General features: G+C 43.2%; 1 protein-coding gene and 1 long non-coding RNA gene across 2 annotated transcripts in view; both read left to right on the forward strand.

Moving 5' to 3' along the window:
- Positions 1-9,646, forward strand: part of LOC124613185 — a 306,026-nt gene extending 296,380 nt beyond the window's left edge. The window contains exon 3 of the long non-coding RNA XR_006979617.1: positions 9,561-9,646. This is a non-coding gene — a long non-coding RNA (uncharacterized LOC124613185). The remainder of the gene's footprint in view (positions 1-9,560) is intronic.
- Positions 9,647-9,946: 300 nt separating this feature from the next.
- LOC124594550 (transcription factor HIVEP3) overlaps positions 9,947-26,668 on the forward strand; it is a gene marked incomplete at its 5' end in the record, with an annotated part of 83,568 nt that continues 66,846 nt past the window's right edge. Inside the window, one exon of the mRNA XM_047132925.1 lies at positions 9,947-10,123. Coding sequence (XP_046988881.1) covers positions 9,947-10,123 — 177 coding nt within the window. The remainder of the gene's footprint in view (positions 10,124-26,668) is intronic.

A 26,668-nucleotide genomic window follows, 5' to 3' on the forward strand; every position in this document is an offset into this window, starting at 1 on the left:
CTCTGAGCTAGCGATGAAGTGGGGATTTTCCTGTAGGATCATTTCACGAGTGTACCGTGAATATCAGGAATCCTGGAAAACAAATCTCAGACATCGCTGCAGCCGGGAGAAGGTCCTGCAAGTACTAGACCAACGGAGAGTGAAGAGAGTCGTTCAACGTGACAGAAGTGCAACACTTCGTTAAATTACTGCAGATTTCAATGTTGGGCCATTAACAAGTGTCAGCACGCGAACCATTCAACGAAACATCATCGGTATGTGCTTTCGGAGCCGAAGGCCCACTCGTGTACCCTTGATGACTGCACGACACAAAGCTTTACGCCTCACGTGGACCCGTGGACACCGACATTGAACTGTCGATGACTGGAAACGTGTTACCTGGTCGGACGAGTCTCATTTCAAATTATATCGACCGGATGGACGTGTACAGATAGAGACAACCTCATGAATCCATGGACCCTGCATGTCAGCATGCAGGAGACTGTTCAAGCTGGTGGAGGTTCTGTAATGGTGTGGGGCGTGTGCAGTTGGAGTGACATGAGACCCCTGATACGTCTAGATATGACTGACAGGTGACACTATGTAAGCATCCGGTCTGATCACCATCATCCATTCATATCCATTGTGCATTCCGACGGACCTGGGCAATTCCAGCAGGACAGCGGGACACCCCATACGTCCAGAATTGCTACAGAGTGGGTCCAGGAACACTCTTCCCAGTTTAAATGCTACCGCTGGCCACCAAACTCCCCATGCATGAACAATACCGAGCATGTCTAGGATGCCTTGCAACGTGCTTTTCAGAAGAGATCTCCACCCCTTAGTACTCTTACGGATTTATGGAGAGCCCTGCGGGATTCGTGGTGTCAATTCCCTCCAGCACTACGTCAGCCATTAGTCGAGTCCATACCATGTCGTGTTGCGACACTTCTGCGTGCTCACGGGGGCCATACAGGATATTAGGCAGGTGTAACAGTTTTTTTTCTCTTCAGTGTATTATCTGGAAATAAAACAAAATGAGGAATAATAAAGGGCTGAGAAAATTTCTCATTCCAGGAATTGCGTTATCATTGAGCGAAGTAAATTAGAAATTTGCTTCAGTACCTGACCATCAACCTATGAGGTCCTATACTCCGTCCATCATAAGAATAAACCTGATGCAAACACAAACGCGATGATCGGTCAGAATTCGTAGCACACGTACACTGGTGTTGGAAGTAGGTCCTACTTGTGCAGTTAGTATCTTATTGCTAAGTTACGTTAAATGAAACTGTAAGATGTTCAAGTGTATTTACAGCCATCAGCGTTTTCCTTAATCACGATTTAGCGATGTAGTTTTTATTTGCAAATACAGTAACAGGCTCTGCTCTGTTGTGCTCTGATTGTCGCGCTGTTAATACGCAGTATGAAAGTGAGGCTGCTTCCTGTTCCGTAATAAAACATGCTGTGGAACACGGTTGAAAAGTGCCGAGAAATAGGTTGTTCTTAATGTTTTTCATAAATTTACAGACATAATCGGCTTTCAAGTATTCCGAGGGACTGTGTTAGATACACTTGAGACACACACATACAGGGTGTTACAGAAAGGTACGGCCAAACTTTAAGGAAACATTCCTCACACACAAAGAAAGAAAATATGTTATGTGGACATGTGTCCGGAAACGCTTACTTTCCATGTTAGAGCTCATTTTATTACTTCTCTTCAAATCACATTAATCATGGAATGGAAACACACAGCAACAGAACGTACCAGCGTGACTTCAAACACTTTGTTACAGGAAATGTTCAAAATGTCCTCCGTTAGCGAGGATACATGCATCCACCCTCCGTCGCATGGAATCCCTGATGCAGCCCTGGCGAATGGCGTATTGTATCACAGCCGTCCACAATACGAGCACGAAGAGTCTCTACATTTGGTACCGGGGTTGCGTAGACAAGAGCTTTCAAATGCCCCCATAAATGAAAGTCAAGAGAGTTGAGGTCAGGAGAGCGTGGAGGCCATGGAATTGGTCCGCCTATACCAATCCATCGGTCACCGAATCTGTTGTTGAGAAGCGTACGAACACTTCGACTGAAATGTGCGGGAGCTCCATCGTGCATGAACCACATGTTGTGTCGTACTTGTAAAGGCACATGTTCTAGCAGCACAGGTAGAGTATCCCGTATGAAATCATGATAACGTGCTCCATTGAGCGTAGGTGGAAGAACATGGGGCCCAATCAAGACACCAACAATGCCTGCCCAAACGTTCACAGAAAATCTGTGTTGATGACGTGACTGCGCAATTGCGTGCGGATTCTCGTCAGCCCACACATGTGGCGGTGAATCGAGGAAGTACAGTACATATTGACGAAACTAAAATGAGCTCTAACATGGAAATTAAGCGTTTCCGGACACATGTCCACATAACATCTTTTCTTTATTTGTGTGTGAGGAATGTTTCCTGGAAGTTTGGCCGTACCTTTTTGTAACACCCTGTATATTGGATGTACAGCGGAACCGGGTAGATAACCTACTGCATTTCATGGCTTGCTGGTTAAAGTCTCGCATGAGTCATTTTTTTTCTCGTTCTATTTGAAATACGTACATAACGTAATTGTAAAATTCATCATTATTTTTCATGAATAATGCACGTCGTCTTGTTTCTAATTACATATTGCACGCGCAATTCCTGTTTTCATTTCAAATATAAATTCTTAATTATCGATGTTTTATGAAACACAGTTAATAAAGGTTGCTTAAATTAAGAAGACATAGCAACTTAATTTTTTAAGGCAAAAATGAAAAACCCTACTCTTTATTTGGACTATGTCCATTGATTTATACCACAGATGTTGCTGAGTGTAGTAGAAACATGAAAAACAATCATTTCACAGCACCGAGCACACCATATAAGTGCTGCATTTTTACATGTGCCACTGTACCATTACAGTATTATCGCAACAGAAGTGATCAGGAGCCAATTTAAGGGATTTGGCCGGAGAAATAAGAAGACTGTTAAGCAACCAGACGTACTGGAAATGACGCACGCAGCTTTTTCACATGCCACTGTCCCTGCCGAACGCTGGCGGAATATGGAACGGCATGTCATAAAAAAAAAAATGGAGAAAATGAGGCGCCTGGATGACTTCAAGGATTCTGTTATAGATCGAATCGTTATCAACTTAGCAGATGACAGTTCCAGAACTGAAATGTATTTCTCGGTGTCGGATAAGGAAGGAGCTAAGAGATTACCAGACGACTGACTGTAATTAATACGTTCAGTGGGTTCAGTATTCAACAGTACGGTGAAATCCCTGCAGTATGCTTTTGCATCACACATAGCTCGCTCAGAAAAATTACTCTGTGTTTAAGTTAAGAATTTTCATCACTGGGGGTAGGAGGACCACGTTTCGCTCGCGGTAAATTATTAAACTGACTGTCTTTCTTGTTTTTTCGGTCAGTTTTTGCGCACTGTGAGTGTGTGCCCTTGGTGGTGGCCCATCTCACCACCCCTTCGGTACGGCCCTACCACTCTAACTGCTTAACTGCTCTCATAAAGATTTGGAGGTGCGACCACTGGCACGGAAAACGTGCATCCCGAAAAACGACTATTCCTCCCCCAGGTGATCCCTTTCACAGACGATCTGCACAGATACAAAACAGACAGCTTCGTCACTTAAGTCACGCCAAAGTATGCCATGTTTACTTCGCAGTGTTTTGCAGTGTTTTTCTTCAGCAACAAATGCAATTAATTGGCTTTTTATAGCTGTCACAAAATCTCACTTCAAAAATTTTCATTTTGACTGGTTGCGCGGCTTCGGTAAATTGTTTAAATGATTACTTTTAGTGTCGCCTTCAGTTGTCATTTTTCGTTTGGTGATTTTACAGTGTCGATCTTAGCCCATTATCAAGTATTTTACAAAAAAGTTTATCGATGGCACTTTACGCCATACAGGTCTCTGCACCTGCGTGTGTTTCAATAGCGTCCACCGTTATTGTGCGTATGAAAGCGGTGGTCGTAATTAATAACCCTGGTCCCGTTAGTACAGAAGCGCGTCACAGTTAGAAAAACTACATACATGTCACCTCCCTTCGCACTCAACATACACGTTATGGCCGCACCGTGTTAAATGACATAAAATGCGATGGGACGTGAAATGTGTGTAATTTTTAAAACTGCCGCGTGCTGACGTACTGACTGGGGTGGTGTTTTTAATTTAATGGTAATTACGACTCGTGATCTCATAGGCACAATAACGGCGGCCGCTATTTAAATATGCACAGGTGCAGAGACCTGCATGGCCTAAACTGCCATCGATAAATTTTTTTTGTAAAATACTTGATAATGGTCGAATACTGACATAATACAATCCTAAACCAGTGATGGAGAAATAATAGCTGCACGCGACGCTAAATCATTTAAACACTTCCATCAAGTATAATTTCTTAGACTTTCCTGGCGATTCGTTGTCATCTCGTAGTATCGAGTGTACTGCTGGTGGTCCGTGTCTTTGCAACACGATATTTGGGCTTCGTAACTCGGCGTCTTCATTAGATCTCTCCTGAGACTGAAGCTCGTGATGAGGGCGCCGAGTGACGACATCGAAATATCGTGTTGGAAAGACGCGGACACTACATACTACGAGATGACTTCCATCAAACATCACGATCAAAACGAGACCTCTGCCTGCCACTCATAGGCTCTTCCGCCATGCCACAACACTCGTCTTAAACGGGTATAACTGATAAGAACACCACCCCCGCGCACAGCAGCGCACTTAAGTATTATTGTAAGTTTTCCGTTCTGGAAGAACACCTTGTCGATCACTGTGGATCACAGACGTCCGACGTCTGAAACCAGTATCACTATCAAGCAACACCTCGACCTCAGAGGGTGTTAAATTCGCCGGCAGGGCAGCAAGTCCTCAATTACGAGATCTCCAAGGAACTGTCGAAGGTGTTCATAAACATTATGGCCTTTCAGGTAATCACACCTGAAGTGCACAACGATCTGTTTTTTTGCTCTAGTACGGCCTAATTGGTCGTCCGTTTCCCACTAATAGAAATCATCTGAAACCTGCCCCTGGTTACAGTTTTCGTCTCGTACTTTAATTTCCAACTTAATGGTGCTGAGAGAATACTTAATGCCAGTGGAGAATGTCTAACCCTTAAGCAAGGATGGCAGACTCAGAATCCAATTTGAAGTAAGCACTGTGAACCTTTTTTACAGCCTCAGTTACGCGAATTTATGAAAACAAGTCTGTCAGGTTACAAAATAAACGCTAGTTTAAGGGACTCGTGCGAACTACTGCCGCTAACAGCCAAGTTAAAGTTCCCAATTCGCGGCCGTATGCCATGTCACGCCCAAAAGAAAGGATAATCCCTTCTCCAAATTAAAACTAAATCTGTGAATTAATTGTTCCGCTGAACTCCGGTCACTGCAGGTGCCCAAATAGTATGTTGCACCTAATCGTAATCGCAACTACCCACTTCGTAACGGAGACTGGACGAGCTGTTGGAAACGATATTTACAAAATTTGACCCAATATGACGGTAGTTACGCTAAACGTTGCTTGATTAAGTATTAGCACGTTACAACGACCATCTTACATTTCAAATGAATTACATAAAATTTTTAAGATTTAGTCATAAATCCAATGTCTTTCACTGAGCTAGCTTTAACAAGCAACAAACCGTAAGGTATATTTCAATAGACTCACAAAACTTCACAGGATGAGGTTTCACAAGAAATTAACGCCTTAGATTTACCTACACATTAATTCGTATAATATGTCACTTCTCCAAATAATTCACTAATTACTGTAAGAACGGTGTCCTCTAAGGCTCTAAGAACTTAAGGCTCGTTTTGTATGAAGAGCGAGCAGATGTTTTGTCGTAACTGGACGTGTGACCTTCTCAGTTGCGTCGTGAAGTTTGCGCCTTCCAACTTTGCACTTTCTGTATCAGAACAAGACGCAGCGATGAGCACATTATCTCCTTCACTGTACGACGTTTATTTCTTGCTTTTTCTGTACGAACCACCGATGACCTGCTCACTTTCTTGTAACCTTGCTGATTTGTCGTCAGAAATTCACAATTTTCGAACAAGGACTTGATTCAGCTTGTAGATAGCAAGCCTACGCAGTGTTCTTCTGCATCGAATTTTTGTTTCATAGTTCTTGCCGCTCATACCCAACTCTCAATGGTTGGTAGCTATAAAATATTTGGAAATGTCAACATGAGTCATAACGAATCGACAATACAATTTGTTTTTTCTTTAGCTGAACAACCCTCAGTCATTTGTTCCACAATGCTTTTGAACAAAAACTAATTATATTGTCTTTTCTACATTATGTAGGGTCCTCTGCTATTCTTGTGATGAGGTAGTACTGTGTCTTTATCTGATCACTGGCTTTCAGTAAACACATAGTCTGTCAGCATCGAAATTTTCGTTACAGGAATTGTTTTAACAAACCACAGTGCCTTTATAACCAGAACGTCATTGGACTGTAATGCGAAGTGCTGAGATCAGCGTATACCGAGAGGAAACGTGACCCTACACAGCTTTAGATTTTGATGCGCCCCAGCAGTTTAAATTCATATCTGAGAGATTCTTCAGGCTGATTCCGTGATGATGTTACAGATTTTCAGGGGGTCGTGGAGAAGCATTAAAGTGTCGGAGATGGTTCGGAAACGGCCGAGTCGAAAGTTACAAGCGAAATCTTTCTGATACCTCTGACAATGAATCTCTTCTAGTGTGAGCTCTTTGCTTTCCATATTTTGGGAGAGGGTAGCATGGACCAAAACAAGAAAAAAATGTCCAGTATACATGGGCTCTAAAGTGCATACCTTGAGAGGTATGAGCGTTCATCTTCTACTGAAACACACACATTCTACTGAAAAAAGTGCATGTAGTTCTTATTTTATTCTTGTCTTGGTCCATATTATCCCTTCTCCAAATTTGGAAAGAGAAGAGCTTAACAGTTAGAGTAGTACACTGTTGGAAGGATGAGAACGACTTGAGCGTATAACGTTCGACTATTTTGTTTTCATGCCAGGGTGCTTACCTCAAACTGACACATTTACCATTTCCCATCATCCCTTAAAGTTTATATCATCATGACGGAATCGTCTTGTATAGGGATTACGCGAAAAAACTCTCCCCCCCCCACCCCCACCCCCTAGCAGCAGCAGCATATTGTAGGTCGCTGGAGCGTACCAGACCAAGCGATTGGAAAAGGGCTCTCATAATTCTTGTGTAAAATTAGTGTCGCCGGAAAAGAGCACAGATAGTCCCAGTCTTCAAGAAGGGTCGTCGAGCAGATGCGCAAAACTATAGACCTATATCTCTTACGTCGATCTCTTGTAGAATTTTAGAACATGTTTTTTGCTCGCGTATCATGTCATTTCTGGAAACCCAGAATCTACTATGTAGGAATCAACATGGATTCCGGAAACAGCGATCGTGTGAGACCCAACTCACATTATTTGTTCATGAGACCCAGAAAATATTAGATACAGGCTCCCAGGTAGATGCTATTTTTCTTGACTTCCGGAAGGCGTTCGATACAGTTCCGCACTGTCGCCTGATAAACAAAGTAAGAGCCTACGGAATATCAGACCAGCTGTGTGGCTGGATTGAAGAGTTTTTAGCAAACAGAACACAGCATGTTGTTATCAATGGAGAGACGTCTACAGACGTTAAAGTAACCTCTGGCGTGCCACAGGGGAGTGTTATGGGACCATTGCTTTTCACAATATATATAAATGACTTAGTAGATAGTGTCGGAAGTTCCATGCGGCTTTTCGCGGATGATGCTGTAGTATACAGAGAAGTTGCTGCATTAGAAAATTGTAGCGAAATACAGGAAGATCTGCAGCGGATAGGCACTTGGTGCAGGGAGTGGCAACTGACCCTTAACATAGACAAATGTAATGTATTGCGAATACATAGAAAGAAGGATCCTTTATTGTATGATTATATGATAGCGGAACAAACACTGGTAGCAGTTACTTCTGTAAAATATCTGGGAGTATGCGTACGGAACGATTTGAAGTGGAATGATCATATAAAACTAATTGTTGGTAAGGCGGGTACCAGGTTGAGATTCATTGGGAGAGTGCTTAGAAAATGTAGTCCATCAACAAAGGAGGTGGCTTACAAAACACTCGTTCGACCTATACTTGAGTATTGCTCGTCAGTGTGGGATCCGTACCAGGTCGGGTTGACGGAGGAGATAGAGAAGATCCAAAGAAGAGCGGCGCGTTTCGTCACTGGGTTATTTGGTAACCGTGATAGCGTTACGGAGATGTTTAATAAACTCAAGTGGCAGACTCTGCAAGAGAGGCGCTCTGCATCGCGGTGTAGCTTGCTCGCCAGGTTTCGAGAGGGTGCGTTTCTGGATGAGGTATCGAATATATTGCTTCCCCCTACTTATACTTCCCGAGGAGATCACGAATGTAAAATTAGAGAGATTAGAGCGCGCACGGAGGCTTTCAGACAGTCGTTCTTCCCGCGAACCATACGCGACTGGAACAGGAAAGGGAGGTAATGACAGTGGCACGTAAAGTGCCCTCCGCCACACACCGTTGGGTGGCTTGCGGAGTATCAATGTAGATGTAGATGTAGATGTAGATGCAGATAATTATAGACATATATCGCTGACGTCAATCTATAGTAAAACTATGGAACATGTTTTTTATTGACGCATTATGACGTTGAAGAACAAAAATCACTTCTATAGAAGTCAAAATGGATACCATAAACACAAATCTCGTAAAACAAAGCTCGCTCTTTCCGTCCATGAATTCGACTGCCGTGGGCTTTCCGAAGGCATTCGATACATTTCCGTGCTGTTGTGTTGTGATGAAAATACGTGCTTACCGAATATCGAGCAAGATTTTCAGTTGGACTGAAGATTTTGTTAGAACAAAAATTCAACGTGTTGTTCTTAACGGAACAAAAGCGATAGATGTAAACGTATTTCCGGAAGTAGCCCAAATGAAGTGTTCAAAAATGGTTCAAATGGCTCTGAGCACTATGGGACTTAACATCTGTGGTCATCAGTCCCCTAGAACTTAGAACTACTTAAACCTAACTAACCTAAGGACATCACACACATCCATGCCCGAGGCAGGATTCGAACCTGCGACCGTAGCAGTCGCGCGGTTCCGGACTGAAGCGCCTAGAGCGGCTCGGCCACCGCGGCCGGCTAGCAAATGTCAAGCTGAAATTCAATGGAAGAATCTTGAAGGTGGCTTACAAACCTCTCGTGTGACACATTTTGTAGTATTGATCATCAGTTAGTGGATGGGGGCGGGGGATTCAGGGAAGTGCGGCGTGTTTCGTCAGGTCGTTTAGTAAATGCGAGAGCGTTCCTGAGATGCTAGGCAAACACCAGTGACAGACCCTACAAGAAAGGCGTTGTGTGTGGCGGAGAGGTCATTCTTCTCATGCAACATTCGCGAATGGGAAAGATCGGATGAGATAGTTGTACTAGAGCTACTATCCGATGCCCGCCATAAGATGACTTGCAGATGTTAACGGTAGTTGGATGAGGAGTTGATGCATGTTACAGCGGAGGCTGTGGTCGCGGAACCCCGGGCACCTAACGGCAGCCACGAGGCCGTGTCCCCAGCGCAGAGGGACAAGTCGCCACAGCAGCAGGAAGTGCGCTACCTGCACAAGAAGTTCAAGAAGGCGGCGGAGGCGGCCGAGGAGTTGGACGGCCACGTGCAGGGGCAGGGACAGGGGCAGGCGGCGGAAGAGGCGGCGGGCCGGTACGCGTGCCCCTACTGCCGGCTGGCGTGCGCCAAGCCCAGCGTGCTGCAGAAGCACGTGCGCGCGCACACGGGCGAGCGGCCGTTCCCCTGCCGACCGTGCGGCTTCGCCTTCAAGACGCGCTCCAACCTGTACAAGCACTGCCGGTCGCGCGCGCACTCGCTGCGGCTGGAGGAGGGCGGCGCCGGCGCCCACCCCCAGCCCGCGCAGCCTCCCGAGTCGCCGCCCACGTCGCCCGCCGCGTCCGCCGCCTCCGCCTCTGCCGCCTCCGGCTCTGCCTCCGGAGACGGCGACGGCGACAGCGCCGACGACTACGCCGACGCAGACAGCCGTGACTCCCGGCCGGCTCCGGGCTCTCAGGTAAGTCGTTGCCGGACGCTTTGTAACACTAAGCTTGCACAGACTCCGAAACTCGGTTTTCCGTTAAATCGTACACCGACACAGCCTCGGGTTGCTCACGCAGAGATTCCAATATTAACTCGGGGAAGGTTAAGGTGCCAGATGTTAAATCCCAAAACCGCAATCTGCTCCGTGCAGTGATGTAATTAGTATGACTGGCGCCGCACGGAGTGGCCGCGTGGTTTGAGGCGTCATGCACGGACTGCACGGCCCCTCTGCCGGACGTTCGAGTCCTCCCTCGGGCAGGGATGTCTGTGTCGTTCTTAGCGTAAGTTGGTTTAAGTAGTGTGTAAGTCTAGTGACCGATGGCCTAAGCAGTTTGGTCCCTTAGGAATTCACATACATTTGAAAATCCTGGCTGCCGACAATTCCTCAGGTTTTTTTTTTTTTTTTTTTTTTTTTTTTTTTTTTTTTTTTTTTTTTTTTTTTTTCTCCAGTCCTCTTGAATAAAGCAGGCCAAAATACATTTGGGTAAGAACTGACTCAGCTGCGATGCCATCAGTTTGGAAATAAGAAAACGGACCGTGGAAGCATTTATTTAAGGCAGTAGTCGTTAAACTCAATTATTCTTGAGGCCCACGGTTCTCAGGTGGGTCCGCGCCTACTCGTCAGCACTGGTATATGTGGGCTCGGCCAGAGAAGAAAGTTCAAATCAAATGGCTCTGAGCACTATGGGACTTAACTTCTGAGGTCATCAGCCCACTAGAACTTAGAACTACTTAAACCTAACTACCTGCGACCGTAGCGGTCGCGCTGTTCCAGACTGTAGCGCCTAGAACCGCTCGGCCGGCAGAAGAAAGTGACAGAAGTGGGAGCTACAGATGATAAGGCATTTAGAAATATATATTTCCTTATTTTCAATTTTTACGTCAACTGTAAATAAACCAGACTAATGCTCAATATATTGTCTTAACTAACAGTTCCTTAAAGGACGTGAAAAGGGAGGGCAAAGAAAATTTTTGGATTGCAAATAAAATTCCTTAAGGGGGTCGTAACGCATACACGAGAATTTCGTATATAAATTAGATACTTTCGTTATTTTACAGTTGATGATTTACACTTGTGGGAGTGATTCCGTAAAAACAGTGGGAGACGTAACTTTCTTGACATCTTTCACACGATATAAACGGCGCATCTTTACAATTACGTGGTTGTTATAAAATTTCTGTAGAAAAACAAATGTGGTTTACATTCGTAAAAGGTTCTCTCTTATTGCAGTGGTTGGCAGCAAAGCACACACGCAAAGTTTAGCAAAATACTGGCGACCATAGTTGGCTGTGTACAATGGAATCTATTTTGATGCAGTCTTGTTGAAAGTCAAAATGCAAGTAACGAAATACGAATTCATGTAATCTTTAATTACAATTTATTTTTGAGATGTTATTTGCAGAATCATAGGGACACTATAAATATCGGTAACATTATCATTGCTATCCTCCAATGAAGGTGTTGATTGTGTCTTGCGGCTGATGTACTTTACATAAGATCTGAATCTCTTTGGGTTTTCTGCCAGATTTCGAGACATATTTTCGTTGCGGAAACTGTTAAAACCCTCTGGCATTAAAGTTTGCACTAATTTTTGAGCTCCTGTAAAACTTCACTTACACTCAAATCTGGTCTGTGTTTTCCGTTGCTTCTGCAACAGTGTTCTGACCGTTTTGTATATCATTGGGGATCAGCATCATCTCGTAGTAATTTATTTGGTACATATCTCTAAATTGCTGTCAGTACTATTTGTTTGATCCAAACCACATCTGGTCTGCGCTTACACCTTCAGATTGGAAGGAGTGGAGAATGTCTGTTAGGAAGGCTTCAAGCTAATTTTTATCTGCTTCTTGAAATAGGTACACCTAGCGTTTATTTTTGATTGGTTTGGATATTATGGTAGTCAGTCTCGCTACAACCACCTTGTGGTCACTAATTCTCCCCCCCCCCCCCCACCCCCGCCCTCTCTCTCTCTCTCTCTCTCTCTCTCTCTCTCTCTCTCTAACATTAAGTGTAACTTGTATTACTAGTATTTCTTTTTTAAACTGGTGACGCTTGTGCACACCAATTTCAAGATATATTCTTTATGCAGTAAACTCGTCTCCTTTCGTGCAATAGCTCATACCATTATTGGTAACTGTGCGTAGTAGATGCGCCTTCACTCTGCAGCCGAAGCGCGTTTGCCATAGTTGGTACAGCCACAGGTTACGTGAGGAAAACAAGCCAGTAACGTCGTAGAAAACGCAGAGGTCTTATTTCACCATGTTACCAGTGCACAGTAAGTCTGCATGTAGCCGCTGTATACGACACATTAATCTGAAACATTATAAAATAATAATTCTTAACTGAATTACGTGACTGACAGTCACACAGAGAGCCACAGAAGCATGTGTCAGAAGTGATCTTATCCCTGCTGCTCATTTATTAACTTTCCAATGCCCAAGGCATAATACACAGTCTCCGTTTTAATTTTTCAGTTTTGTTATCCTGAAACGCTACAGCCATTTGTGTATAGAATTCTACAGTGTTTTCCAGGAATACCGATAACTATCGCATTGGATTGTGAGTAGCATCGCGTGGACAAACATGAAGTGTTTCTTCGTTTCGCCGCTTATTTATAGTGCATCGCTAAACAAACTCCCATGCTGTGGACGATACAAACTGCAGCAACGAACAAGTGTTCTCTCTTTATGACTAAACGGCTAAAGCGGGCACAGTTGCAGGATGCCTTCTAGGGCAACAAAAAATTTGGAACTTAATATTTCATGCCATGATCTAATCATTAATAGGCGTAATCTGACAGTAAGCGTTCAACACAATCCAAGTAATGAGGCTACAGAGTGTATGATGTATATCAAATCAAATGGCTCTGAGCACTATGGGACTTAACTTCTAAGGTCATCAGTCCCCTAGAACTTAGAACTACTTAAACCTAACTAACCTAAGGACATCACAAACATCCATGCCCGAGGCAGGATTCGAACCTGCGACCGTAGCGGTCGCGCGGTTCCAGACTGTAGCGCCTTTAACCGCTTGGCCACCACGGCCGGCGATGTATATCTTTAAAGTAAAAAGAACTACATGTGCGCTGAAGAATGCATGGTGGATAACAAGAGCTAAAGAGTTCAGATAACTTGCACACAAAGATATGAGACAGTTCTTCCAAGTCACAAAAGAGATTTACGCTCCAACAACCTTTGGTAGAAATCCAATTTGGTCCAGTGACAAGAGTACACTTCTAAAAGATCAGTGTTCCATCATGAATAAGTAAGAGAAACATATTGAAAAGCTTCTGTATTAGCAACCAGTTATTGATGAACGGGTGTTCTACATAATAGAACAAGCACCCAACAAAGGATAACTTGGGCAAACCCCCACCAACACTGGACGAAGTTAAGCGTGCTGTCGATCAAGCAGAGCAACACAAGAACACAGGTCCTAATGATACACCAGTGGAATATTTCAAAAAAGGTAATAAACCACATACACGAACGGACTGTTGAAATCCGGAACACGGAAAAAACTTCATGCTGATTTCAGAAATAGTCGAGTGATTCCCATATTTCAGAAAGGATGTTGCAGAGACTACAGTAGTCTTCGCGGAATATCGGTGCTGTCTAGTTTGGGTAAGCTATCACTCGAACTCTCGCAAATCGTGCTACACGCTTAGTGGACGAATTACTAATAGAGCCAGTGCGGCTTCAGGCCGCATAGATAAACCCTAGATATGCTTTTCACAGCTCGTCTGCTTCAGGTAGTGCAGGAATCCCACTAAAGGATTTGACTGGGTTAACTGTACAGCTTTGGTGAAAATTTTAATCGCAGAAATTTATTTTCATCTTGAAATTGCTGTACACAGGTATGACAACAGCTGTCATTGCGAACGACTCTGTTGGTGAGCCATTCCATATCAATACTGCTGTCACGCAATGATGTGTTATTGTTCCCACGTTATTTTCCGTATATGTTGCCGCTGTCGTGCAGTCTGTAAAAGAGTTGTTCGTATGGGGCAGCCGCAACTATGCAAGTCCATTTTGAAAAATGAAGAAACCGTAGAACAGTTGTTTAATCCACAATCTTTAATTGTATACACTTGAAGTTACATCATCTGGTGTAAACTGTAATAATAAAAATTTGCTGCTCTACATAAGTGGGAATCGATCAAGTCTGAAATATGGGATAAGGAAGTATGCGCCTAAAATTTCTAAATTGCAACAAATTAAAGGACAGAACAGGACGTATTTACAAATAAAATAACTTAATCATCTGAGGTCACCCTCACCCCAGTGTTGTCGTAGGACCGAAGATTCCATGTCAAAAGGGTAAAAGGGACCTGAAAAAAATCCTAAAAAACGAACATCACGATCGGGCACCAAAGGTTACGAAAATAATGAACAATGTAAAATGCAATAAAAATCTTAGGGAGGGGAGACTCATATATTGCGTGGAATTACTTACAAAAATTCCATAACAACCTTTCTCCGTCCTCCCCCGTTAGCTTAGTGGTCAGCGCGACAGACTGTCAATCGTAAGGGCCCGTGTTCGATTCCCGGCTGGATCGGAGATACTCTCCGCTCGGGTGTTGTGTTGTCCTAGTCATCATCATTCCATCCCCATCGACGCGCAAGTCGCCGAAGTGGCGACAAAGCGAAAGACTTGCACCAGGCGAGCGGTCTACCCGACAGGAGGCCCTCGTCACACATTATTATTATTATTATTATTATTATTCCGTGTAGCGCGACCGCGAACAAAAATGGGGAAACGGTGTAAATAGTTACTAAAAGACGTGACTACTGAAGCCTCACACGACCCAAGCGCAGGCGCGGTACGAGACAGACATGAGATTGGTGGGTCGTTTGAAGTTGAGAAGCGGGAAGTAACAGCAAAAAGGAGACGGAACCATCACAACATTAAGAGGGAAAAGTAGAAGTAGTATGGTATTCTGCCTTACGGCAGGTCTTGTCATGGGTTAAGCCTCTTCCAGTTTTTTCGTCTGTCCGTAGCCAGTTCTTTCATTTCTGAATATTTGTCTTCTTTGATATTGCCCAGCATTTGATACCTTCTTATTCCTCTTCCCCTTTTCCCCCTCCATCATTCCTTCTATTCCTTCCTTCAGTAAACAGTCCCTCCTCAAACAATGTCCAATCCAGTTCCGTTTTCTCTTCCTGATGACTTTCAGCATGTTTCTTTCTTCTCCAACTCTTGTTAATACTTCTTCATTCCTTATTAGGTCTTCCCATTTCACTTTTTCCATTATTCTCCATATTCACATCTCTAGTGCCTCCAATCTTTTTCCATCTTCCTTCCTAAATGTCCAGGCCTCCGCACCACACAGTGCAGCGCTCCAGATGAAACATTTGCAAGTATTTTCCTCAGAGCTTTGTTTAGTGGTCCGCAAGTAATTTCTGTTTCCTTTTGAATCCTTTTTTTTTGCCATTGCAATTCTTTTCTTAATTTCTGTTGAGCAATACATATCATCCATTATTACACTTCCCAAGTAATTGAAGTTATTCATTTGCTCTATTTCGTCTCCCCATATTTTCATACGGCATTTTCTCCCCTTTCCTCCAATTACCATGCTTTTCGTTTTCTTCTTGTTAGTCTTCATTCCACATTCTTCTAAGAGGGAAAAGGACTTGTGCATATAAAACAAGGGAAATGCTGAGGCGACCTACTCGACTGCGAGTGTTTGCTATGGCCCGTCTTGCCGCAGCGTGACTCCAGGCGCGCAAATTTGAGAATGAGAGCACTTACCGACTTGCAGCAAACTGTATAGATAATTTCAAACCTTTTCGAAACTTTTTTCTCGCAGACGCCCCGTACTGCTCGAGCAGTAAAAAAGTATCAAGCATGACGATTTAATTCATTACTTCTTTACTGCTGTCTCTGTTTGCAACGCAGTTTGCGAAAAGTATCCACGTATACCACTGAATGCGCTAGCAAAATTATATAACTGAGCGACATTGAGATGCGTGAAAAACTAGCTTTTCTTGAAAAAGAACGCAAATTACGCACGCTCTACACATCGAGTGTTTGATAGTGATAGCTGTTTTATGCAGAGGCGTTAGATTCTTTAATGAATAGGTAGTGGGGGCGTTACTAGTCGCTCAGTTGTTGCTAATAAACATCCAGCAGCTATCTAATATTCGAAAGATATCTACGTGTTGCAGCAGGGCAGCGTTTTCGAATTTCTCGCTGAAAAATGCATTTTGTGTTTCGGCGTTCTGTGGGGTAATTTCATCATGTATGTTCCTGATGCTGATGTTTTATTTAGAATTGATTGCTTTCAGAGATAAATGAGCGGTGCAAACTCTTCACCAGTTGATGACCCCTATATTCTGACGAAGGTTTCTCCTGGAATGAGATGACTTTTTTGTTTTACTCAAAATGTAAATTTGTCACCAGAGTTTCCAAATGAATCTAAATGGATACTGGGTAAAGGCAGCGTGGAAATACTGTGGCTAATGGTCTGAATACGCTGTTCATCCTCGTCTTGCAACTTATCCCATAGCAAATATCAGTACTAAAACTACAGTTTAGGTACCCAGGGAATGAAACAGTTAATTTCTTTGAGTATTTTACTGCTATGACTATAATGATCGTCTTCAATGTTAGCACTCAAATTATGTTGTTTCTTTCCGTTAGGAGTATGTTGTGTGCTATGCAAGTGTTGTGCAGTGCAGTCGTCGACTGATTATTGTTACTGTAATAAGCGACTCATACCAGATAACATGCGCATAGGTTTCATAAAGGCTGAAATTGTGGTTACATATTACCACAGCGTGTCGTTAATTCAATGAAAAAGGATAATGAGGAGCTCTCGCTGGTTCTACACGCATGGTTTTTTACCTGGTCAGAATAGGTCAGAGCTGAGGTAGGAGTATGACGTTCTTGTAATACTTAGAAAACAGCGTGAATACAACGTAAGGAGAACTTAGTTAACTTTCTATCGATCGCACTGTAGCTGGAATTGGAAAAGTAACTGCCAGCTTTAATGTGGCCTTTTTCCGCCGTGCGTCCCAAGCACTATGAACCCAGCAAGAGGTGCATAGATTAGCATAATGAGCTCGCATTTAGAAGGAAGAAGGTTAAACAATCCATCTTGCCATCCAGATTTAGGGTTTCCGCAAAATCGCCCTTGGCGAATACCAATAAACAGCTTTAGAAATGCATGCCACAGCAAATATTCTGTTCCGTCATTGTAGTCCATCGATCTTCAGTACTAATATTAAGCCCTCGCTTCCCTAAATAAAGTGAGAAAAGGGCAGACATTGACGCTCGAAATTATTGGCGTAGAAAGAGTTCTCGTCTGACAGTTGCCTTATTCTCTCTCGTAGACATACCATAACATCGTTCCATGGGCGGACACTGTTGGAGATAGCAATAATTTTTCCCCATTATTAATCCTTGTTCTCGAACTATTAGTTGTTTCTGTGTTTACTGTCGCAGTACAAAAATCCACAGAGGAGACTTGACTCGCGCAGGAGTATTCCAGTTTTCAGATGCGGAAATAGCATAGCAACGTAACGACTATTATAAAGTAGCACTCATGATTTAATATGGTATTAAATAAATGCAGTAAACATTCATAAATCATCTTCTGATGTTTAGCTACGTGAAAAACAAACATCGGCTAATGTTATCTAACTACTCTGAAAATAACGATTTTTCCTGGTCTTTATATCGTGCTGAGTTTCTTTAGTAGCAATTAAAAACTGAAAAATATTTGTTAGTATCTCGTGGATGATATGCTTGTATAGTGCACGTAACGCGAGTTTGCAATTTATAATCGCATAAACACGCATCGGGCTAACTTAACACTGAAATAAGGTTGCACGTTCTTTCGTCCGTGGAGGCCTGCTATTGGAGCTGCGATCGTACAGCTGCGTCACACGATACAGATAAGCACTATCTTGATTTTAATATCCCCTCGTAATTTGCTCAGATAACAGCGTCATACAGAAGTAGTGTCACCAATGTGTACCGATTGCTATGCGGTAGACCTGCAGGTCAGTACAAAAAAAGACGTGGTTTTGCAGCTGTCAAATGTATTGCATTGTCCACTTCAATAGCTAATTTTTGGGCGTGTTTGGTGCTGTTGTAATGTATGTTTACAGCAGAGTGTAAATAGTTTTGGTGACAGATACACCTAAATTGCACTGCTAGCAGAAAAATCGCGCTTGCATTAGTTATTTTCAAGATAGATGGATCGTGTAAAAACAATAAGTTGTCTTAATGGCTACAAGCCGACCATTTGCATGAATGTTTTAATACGTAATGTATTTACTTTATACATGAACTGCAGTTGAGACACTTTGTTGAAAAACATACATACATTGTTTTCAAACTTTTTCGTGAGCCCTGTGTGAATACTTAGCCTTGACAATGTTTCCTGCTTGTCCACTGTCCATAGACAAGCTTAGCGACCAAACAGTGCGAGTACAGTGGCATTCTAGCAGCCGTTGTTTTGGTTCCTCCACCTGCTCCCATTTCTTTTAGCCTCGAAGTAAGTTTATTACTACTTACTACACTTAACTTTTTTTAAGGGAACTCGATCCGTTGTCAAATGTTTTTAATATTTTTATGGCTGCCTGACTGTCCACTACTTAGTGTTAGGTTAACTGTGGTACTGTATCTTTTTGCTGAATGTACGAGGATAAGTCAGTTATCCGCAAAGTAGTTATAAAATTTTATTGTAATCAAATAGGAAACTTACAAGAACATCATTTTTCGACATAGTCTCCTTGCGTTTCAACGCACTTGGTCCATCGTTGTACAAGCTTCCTAATGCCCTCATAAAAGAAGGTTCTCGGTTGAGCTGCGAGCCAGGAATGCACCGCTTCTTTCACTGCTTCGTCCGAGGCAGCCCCTTAATGCCGGTTTGAGTGGACCAAACAAGTGAGAGTCAGAAGGGGCAAAATCGGGACTGTATGGAGGATGATCCAGTGCTTCAAATTTGAGTTTCTGGAGCGTTTCAGCAGTATGGGCAGCAGTATGCGGACGGGCATTGTCGTGCAACAAAACACCTTTTGACAGCAATCCTCGGCGCTTGCTTCTAATTGCAGGCTTTAGCCTGGCAGTAAGCATCTCACTGTAACGTACAGCGTTTATTGTCGTGCCCCTTTCCCCTTAGTGTTCCAGTACTGGACCTTGTGCGTCTCAAAAAACCGTAGCATTTTTCCTGCGGACGGTTGGGTTTTGAACTTTTTCTCGCAGAGCGAATTTGGATGTTTCCATTCCATATTCTGTCGTTCACTCTCCGGCTCTTAATGATGGATCCATGTTTCGTCCCCATTAATTATCCTGTCTAAGAAGTTGTCCCCTTCGTTACCATAGCGATCCAAACGTTTTCTTTTTTTTTTTTTTTTTTGCAGATGTCCAAGAGCGTTTGTTTATGCAAGTGTGTGAGTTCTTTTGTGATCCATCTTGCACAAACTTTATGAAACCCAAGTCTGTTGTGGATGATTTCGAAGGCAGAACCGTGACTAATTTGCAGACGATGTGCTACTTCGTCAATAGTTAATCGTCTGTCTAAGAGAATCATTTCACGTGAACGCTCAATGGTTTCTTCATTTGTGGCGGTAAACGGTCGTCCGGTTCCTTCATCGTGCGCAACACTTGTGCGACCATTTCGGAATTTTTTAGTCCATTCGTAGACATTCCGTTGTGGCTAAACACTGTTCCTGTACTGTACCGAAAGTCTTCGATGAATTTCGGCCCCTGATACGACTTCCGACCACAAAAAACGTATCACTGAACGTTGCTCTTCTTCGGTGCAAATACACAGCGGAGCATCTATGATTAACAGCACGGCAGCGATAACGAAACTAACCTAGCGGCTTCAAAATTGAAAAAGATATAACAACAAATAAACAAAGCATGCTTCATAAACGTAAAACGACAGTACTAACGAAATAAACGAAAATATATAACTAAATTGGGATAATAATTGACTTACCCTCGTATATTGTTAGCCGTTATCTGTGGACGGTCTACTGTGCGCGTATTTTATAAATGAATATTTAAAACGTACATGTGTTGTCTAATGTGCTATTCAAATATTAACTTCTTGTATGGATGCCGTACTGTAGGTCTCGTTCAAATGGCTCTGAGCACTATGGGACTTAACGTCTGAGGTTATCAGTCCCCTAGAACTCAGAACTACTTAAACCTAACTAACCCAAGAACATCACACACATCCATGCCCAAGGCAGGATTCGAACCTGCGACCGTAGCGATCGCGCGGGGTCGGACTGAAGCGCCTAGAACCGCTCGGCCACGGCGTAGGTTTCGTATTTTTATGCTTAGTATTTGTGGTACAGCTGAGGTACTGATGGAATTGTAAATTTTTTAAACAAATATCTGAAGTGCACCTCCCAGCAATGATTTTAGCACTTTTGTGTTTCGAAAGTTCTCAGCGCTGCGTTAATGTCACTTCAAAATACGATTCGGTGTTTGAGGTAAGGAAAATATGCACAGTAGCCTATGTACTCATGCTAATCTGCTCATTTGCGCTGCTTTCAACGGCTCTTAAGGCATAACAACCGTTACTCAAATCTGAGTTAAGATCTGCCGCATACCTGTCATGATTCATATTACTTTGGATCCATAGACCGAAGAATTTAGTCTCGCTACTGATTGATGCCATAATAGCTTTTCCTGTTTCCTCTCACGGTACATCGGTAATAAACAAGAATGTGTTTTGTTTCTGAGTGGTTGCATGTTTTGTTGAAATTTTCTTGTTTCAAATCTTCAGCAATTTAGTACATGAGTTTTTGAAAGATGTTTGTTCTTGTTTCACTAAGGATCAACTTAATGTTACAGTGCAGTACTGTGAAGTACGTGGCAGAAGGTACCAGAGTACGCCCCACGGTACCACCTGTTAGGGCTTTCTCCCATTCCATTGGCGTATGGAGCGCGGGAAGAATGACTGCTTAAATGAACGTAGCGGCAATACGTAGGGCGTCGTGATGTATTCCTAGATCCGTGGTTTAAAGTTGGTTGTAGAAACTTTCTAAGTAGGTTTTCACGGAATTGTCCAACATTCCCTGACAGTCCTGTTTCGTATGGGTCCCATACTCTTCAGCAGTATTCCTGAATGGGTCGCACGAGTGTTTTGTATGCAGCTTCCTTTGTAGTGTTTGCATTCCCTTAGTGTTCCAGCAGTCACCTTATTTACCTACGGCTGAGACTGTGGGATGGTTGCATTACATATCCGTACAGATTGCTACACTCAACTAACTGTATAACAATTAACGCATTTTGCCAATCTTGGCACCACTTAAAAATCTTATCAAGGTCTGACTGAACATCATCGCAGCTTTTCTCACTGTCCGTACTTCATAATAGAAGGGGCGATCGAAAAGTTTCCGTTCGAAGGCCAAACAGTCGAGAATCTGTATGCCAATCAGTCAAAGCGCCGTGAGGAATGAATCAATCACCCCATCGACCCACTAGGTTGAAGATACCCACCTGTTGGTAAAACATGTGTCCTGCTGCGTGTAGTAGTCCGTAGCTGCCTGCTGTATATCCTCGACCGACATGAATCGTCGATCCCACATGGCCTTTTTGAACGGACAGAAGGCGTGATAATGGCGTCAGGACTACAGGGCGGGTACACTGAATATCTAGTGTCCGCAGTTCGTGGTCTCGCGGTCGCGTTCTCGCTTCCCGAGCATGGGGTCCCGGGTTCGATTCCCGGCGGGGTCAGGGATTTTCACCTGCCTTGAGATGACTGGGTGTTTCATTCATGAATGTGGCGAGATTGGGCTGAGCAAAGGTTGGGAATTTGTATGGGCGCTGATAACCGCGCAGAGCGCCCCACAAATCAATCATCATCATCGAATATCTCGCACTTGTCTTCCAGTTGAGGCTAAAGTCGGAGATCTATCGGTGTCTTGAGTCGAATACGACCAACACGTAGACGCGTCGAGTCACCATTCCACAGTGGTGGTTTTGGGCAGACATGCTGCGAAAAGAATAACACGACATTGGTCCTGTTGAACGCATTTAGTACTAAAGTCTCCATAGTTCACGTTTCCGCATTTGCCGCACGCACTTCGGAAGACGAGACTGCCACACTAATCTCTTTCCTATATGTCGGTGTTTATAAGCTCACCGGACGAAAAATCAGTCACCCATATGAAATTATTACAAGCGTAATATAATCCAGCCCCTGGACTTGACAACCCTGGATCCGGTTAGGAAGTGTGCCCACAACGTTGTACGTGAACATCGCATCCATGTTAAGCCACTCGCTGAGGATTTGTCGTACAGTTCCACAAAACTGCGGGATTGCTAATGTCGGCATTTTACCCGCTGTTCCGACACGTTCCACAGATTTCCTATGGGGTTCAAGTCAGATAATTTTTCAGGCCAGTTGAGATTCGAAAGTGATGGAGTGTGTTCAGTAAACCACTCGCATATTCTTCCAGCCCGATGAACTTTGCTGTTCTCGTCTTTTGTGCCTGTGTGAGCAATAGCTTCTCTTGAGGTGACAGACTCCGATGTTCATTTCGTGCAGTTCCCGTCGCAATGTTATCCCGCTAACAGGTTGGGATGGACCTTCATTGCCGGCCGCTGTGGCCGAACGGTTCTAGGCGCTTCAGTCTGGAACTGCGCGACCGCTACGGTCGCAGGTTCGAATCCTGCCTCGGGCATGGATGTGTGTGATGTCCTTAGGTTAGTTAGGTTTAAGTATTTCTGAGTTCTAGGGGACTGATGACCTAAGGTGTTAAGTCCCATAGTGGTCAATCAGGATCTCTTTCAGACCGTAATTCTGACTTGGTTTTCTGTGGCCACGTGTGTTACACCACTGCTTGTAGACATGTGGAAGACTCCGCATCTTCACACGTTGTATGGCCACGGGCGCGGCCAAACACGATTGCCCCTTTTTGCCATTGTCACGTCGCTGCATTTGCCATGTTTACGTACAATGTTGGTTTGAAACATAAATGTCTCCCTGATTGCAGCTGCCTTATGCTCACTTAGAGGAAGAGCGCGTGCGGTTGAGCAGGTGACTCGATCGCTGCACCATCTATAAAGGCTTGACGATTCATCTGTGCGTGAGCCCTGAGCTGGCTCATAATAATAATTATTATTATTATTTTGCCTGGCGACTTTACAAAAAATGGTCCAAATGGCTCTGAGCACTATGGGACTGAGGTCATCAGTCCCCTAGAACTTAGAACTAGTTAAACCTAACTAACCTAAGGACATCACACACATCCATGCCCGAGGCAGGATTCTAACCTGCGACCGTAGCGGTCTCGCGGTTCCAGACTGCAGCGCCTAGAACCGCACGGCCACTTCGGCCGGCACACTCCGGAGTTACTCTAGATCTGTCAGTGACTCTCCATCCAAGGTAACATATTGTGTTCTACCAACCAAGAAATTCTCAATGTAGTCACAAATCTCTATTGGTTCCCCATATAAGCGTACTTTCGATGATTAGCGTATGTGTGTTACTGAGTCAAATGCCCTTTGAATGCCAAGAAAAACTGCATCTGTCTGTCTTTGATCCTTGGCTTTCAGTATGTCATGTTAGAAAAGTAAGAGTTGGGTTTCACAGATTCGATGTTATGGGAATATGTGCTGGTTGGCATGGAGGAGGTCATTTGTTCTTCTTGTAGATTGGCGCGACCTGTGCTATCTTCAAAGCACTGGGCACAGTTTCAATTCCAGAGATCTTCGGTGTATTATGGTTCCAAGAAGTGTTAACGCAGTCACAAACTCGGTATAGAATCTGATACGGGTTCCACCTGTCCCGGGAGCGTTGTTTAGTTTTAACGATTTCAGCTGTTTCTCAAAGTCACTGTCATTAGTAATCTCTTTTACTCATCTTTGCAGTGGTACGAGTATTAAATTGATGCATTCCTTTATAAAGGAACATTTGAAAACGGCGTTAAGAATTTCTGCTTTTGCTTTTGTACTTTGTTTCAGTTGCTGTCTCACCCATGAGCGTCTGGACGCATAACTTTGGTGCCACTAACAGCCTTTACATACAATGCCGCTACCTGAGCGAAAAGTTTCAGGAACCGCATTAAGATAAGAATAGCTGAGTCTTGGTCCTAGATGACATCTTGCCAGTCAGGCTTAAATGGTTTTCTAACTGTATTTTACGCGTAACTAATACTGCTTTTCGACATGGTCGTGGCCGTTAAGACCATGTGATATCCAAGGAATGCTAGTGAATCCTCTACAGTTGCAGAATGTGGTTGTTTGATAAGCTGTTTCTCCGAGGAACAGATCTATTTTCAGGAGGGTGGAGACTCGAATCTTCATCCGGCCATCCTGATTTAGGTTTTCTGTGATTTACCTAAATTACTTCTGGTAAGTATTGGGATTGTTCCCACAAGGCCATGGCGGACGGAAGACAGTCTCCACTTGCTGTTTATACGTCCTATCTTTCTGAATAATTCGCTACAGAAAGGAATAAATGAAATGGCCGCTTTCTTCTGAGGTTCCTCAGGAGGAGGAGGAGGAGGAGGAGGAGGAGATCTTCATTTATCTCTTCTCTCGAGAAAATAGATTTCATGTAGTGCATTCAATTCAGAGCACGCGCGCCAGTGGTAAAGCGAGAATGAAATGTTCAAATTGTTCCTCATACTTCATAAACGGTTTGGGATACTGTCGTAAATTACTAATCTGTTTTCCTCTCAGTTGCTAATTTAATACTGCACTGTTTCAGGATTGTGTCCCAATTTCATCAACACTAGAATGTTCGCGAATCTTCGTAAGCTCTGCTGTGTTTTGGCAAAAGATGCAAGTTGTAACATGTCACGAGAGAAATTTTGGTATTATTCAGAAGGTTAACAAGTCAGTCCAAAATAAGTCGCTGTTTTTGTGGCATTTTCAATAGAATTCTGTAACTCAGAATTTTTTTCTAAACATCAATGATCTACTTCATCTCAAATATCTTTTGACATGTGACAGATATAATCTATTTTCATCTTGATCAGCAGTTTCCTGCGGCCCATAAATGAAATTAACCACATTTTTACGAACAGACCTATTCTCCTTTTTGGCTCTGGAACAGTTCTTCTTGAGATGATATATTTTGTAGCTTTGAAGCTGTGGTCCCTTTGACAACTTGCAGAAGCGTGTTAACTACTCGTCAATGGAAAAAAATAATCATCAATATCTTTGGTGAACCAAAAGATGTTTTGAGGTGAAAATACGATCAAAATAATGTGGTGCTTGGTGTGAATTTTTTTATATGTCTTTGATCTCTGAATGTAGCAAATAAAGGTTTCGTTTTACTACTAGGTCTTCATTATTAAAAACATACCGAGTTAAAATATTCCACTGAAATTGCGGAATAAGAAGAGATTTATTGGCTATTTACACATTTTCTTCCTCAGAGAATCGTCATCAGTACTGAATTTTGACCAACTGCGCCAAGATCCTGAAACAGCTGTTTTTTTTTTTTGTTTTTTGTTTTTAGTCAGTAACTGAGGAAAAGGACAGGTCAGCAGTTCTTGTAATAGCACATTCTCAGTATAAAAGAACATGCCATGCCATGTTGCTGCAAAACCCACAGGAATTTTCATTTCACCAACTATCGAGGGCCTTATAAAAATTAATGTGTTTCATTGAAAAATTTATAGTTACTTGAATAACGTGGTGGATAATGAAGTTTCGTATAATAACTATAATGCCTAATACTCATCTTTTTGCATGCTAACGGTTGCCAAAATATTGTATCGATATTTCACACCGTTTGGGATATGATGAACGTCACGAATATTTCATCCTGGTTTTATCGCTGGTGTGCGCGATTAGGTTTGAGTGCGCTACATAAAATCCATTTTCTCGAGCGCTACATAAAATCCATTTTCTTGAGATAGGAGGTAGACCTCTTCCCAAGTCTAGAGAAAAGTTATATGTGTTAGCTAAATTTCACACGCAACAAATTACCATGTAATATGTACCAAACGCAAATCATAGCAACCCCAATTTTATATTGCAACCTTTTAGACTTCCATGCGGTGTCAATTAAATGCGAGGCATCACTGTAATAAGGCCATTACCGAAATGATGGGATCTTCACCATAAAGCTGATACATAAAGCTATAAGTAATAGCAAAATCGATTTTTTTTTTTACCAAGTAGGTTCTGTAACATTGCGAGAGACTGCAGAGCTAAGGGAGCACGCATGACGTTCTACTTGTAATACGCGATGTTATCTGCATTATGTGCAGCATGCCTAAAGATGACTGCCAAACTTCATGCAGTAAAAAATAAGACAGTAACATCAGCCGCTCTAGCCAGGGTTTTTGGCTGTGAAGATATTGCCCTCTTGCAGCTCACCATTTCATTCTAGGTTAGACTGGGGGAAAAAAGAAATTTTTCGGCGTTCCTGGTGATAGCAGAGTGTTTGCCGAAATATTGGGCCCTGACAATGACATCCAGCCGTTGATCCGTGAACTATTTTGTCTTGAAGTACACTGGGAGCCGGCCGCGGTGGTCTAGCGGTTCTAGGCGCTCAGTTCGGAGCCGCGCGACTGCTACGGTCGCAGG

The sequence above is a fragment of the Schistocerca americana genome, chromosome 1 (assembly GCF_021461395.2).
Source record: "Schistocerca americana isolate TAMUIC-IGC-003095 chromosome 1, iqSchAmer2.1, whole genome shotgun sequence".
NCBI classification, from domain to species: domain Eukaryota; kingdom Metazoa; phylum Arthropoda; class Insecta; order Orthoptera; family Acrididae; genus Schistocerca; species Schistocerca americana.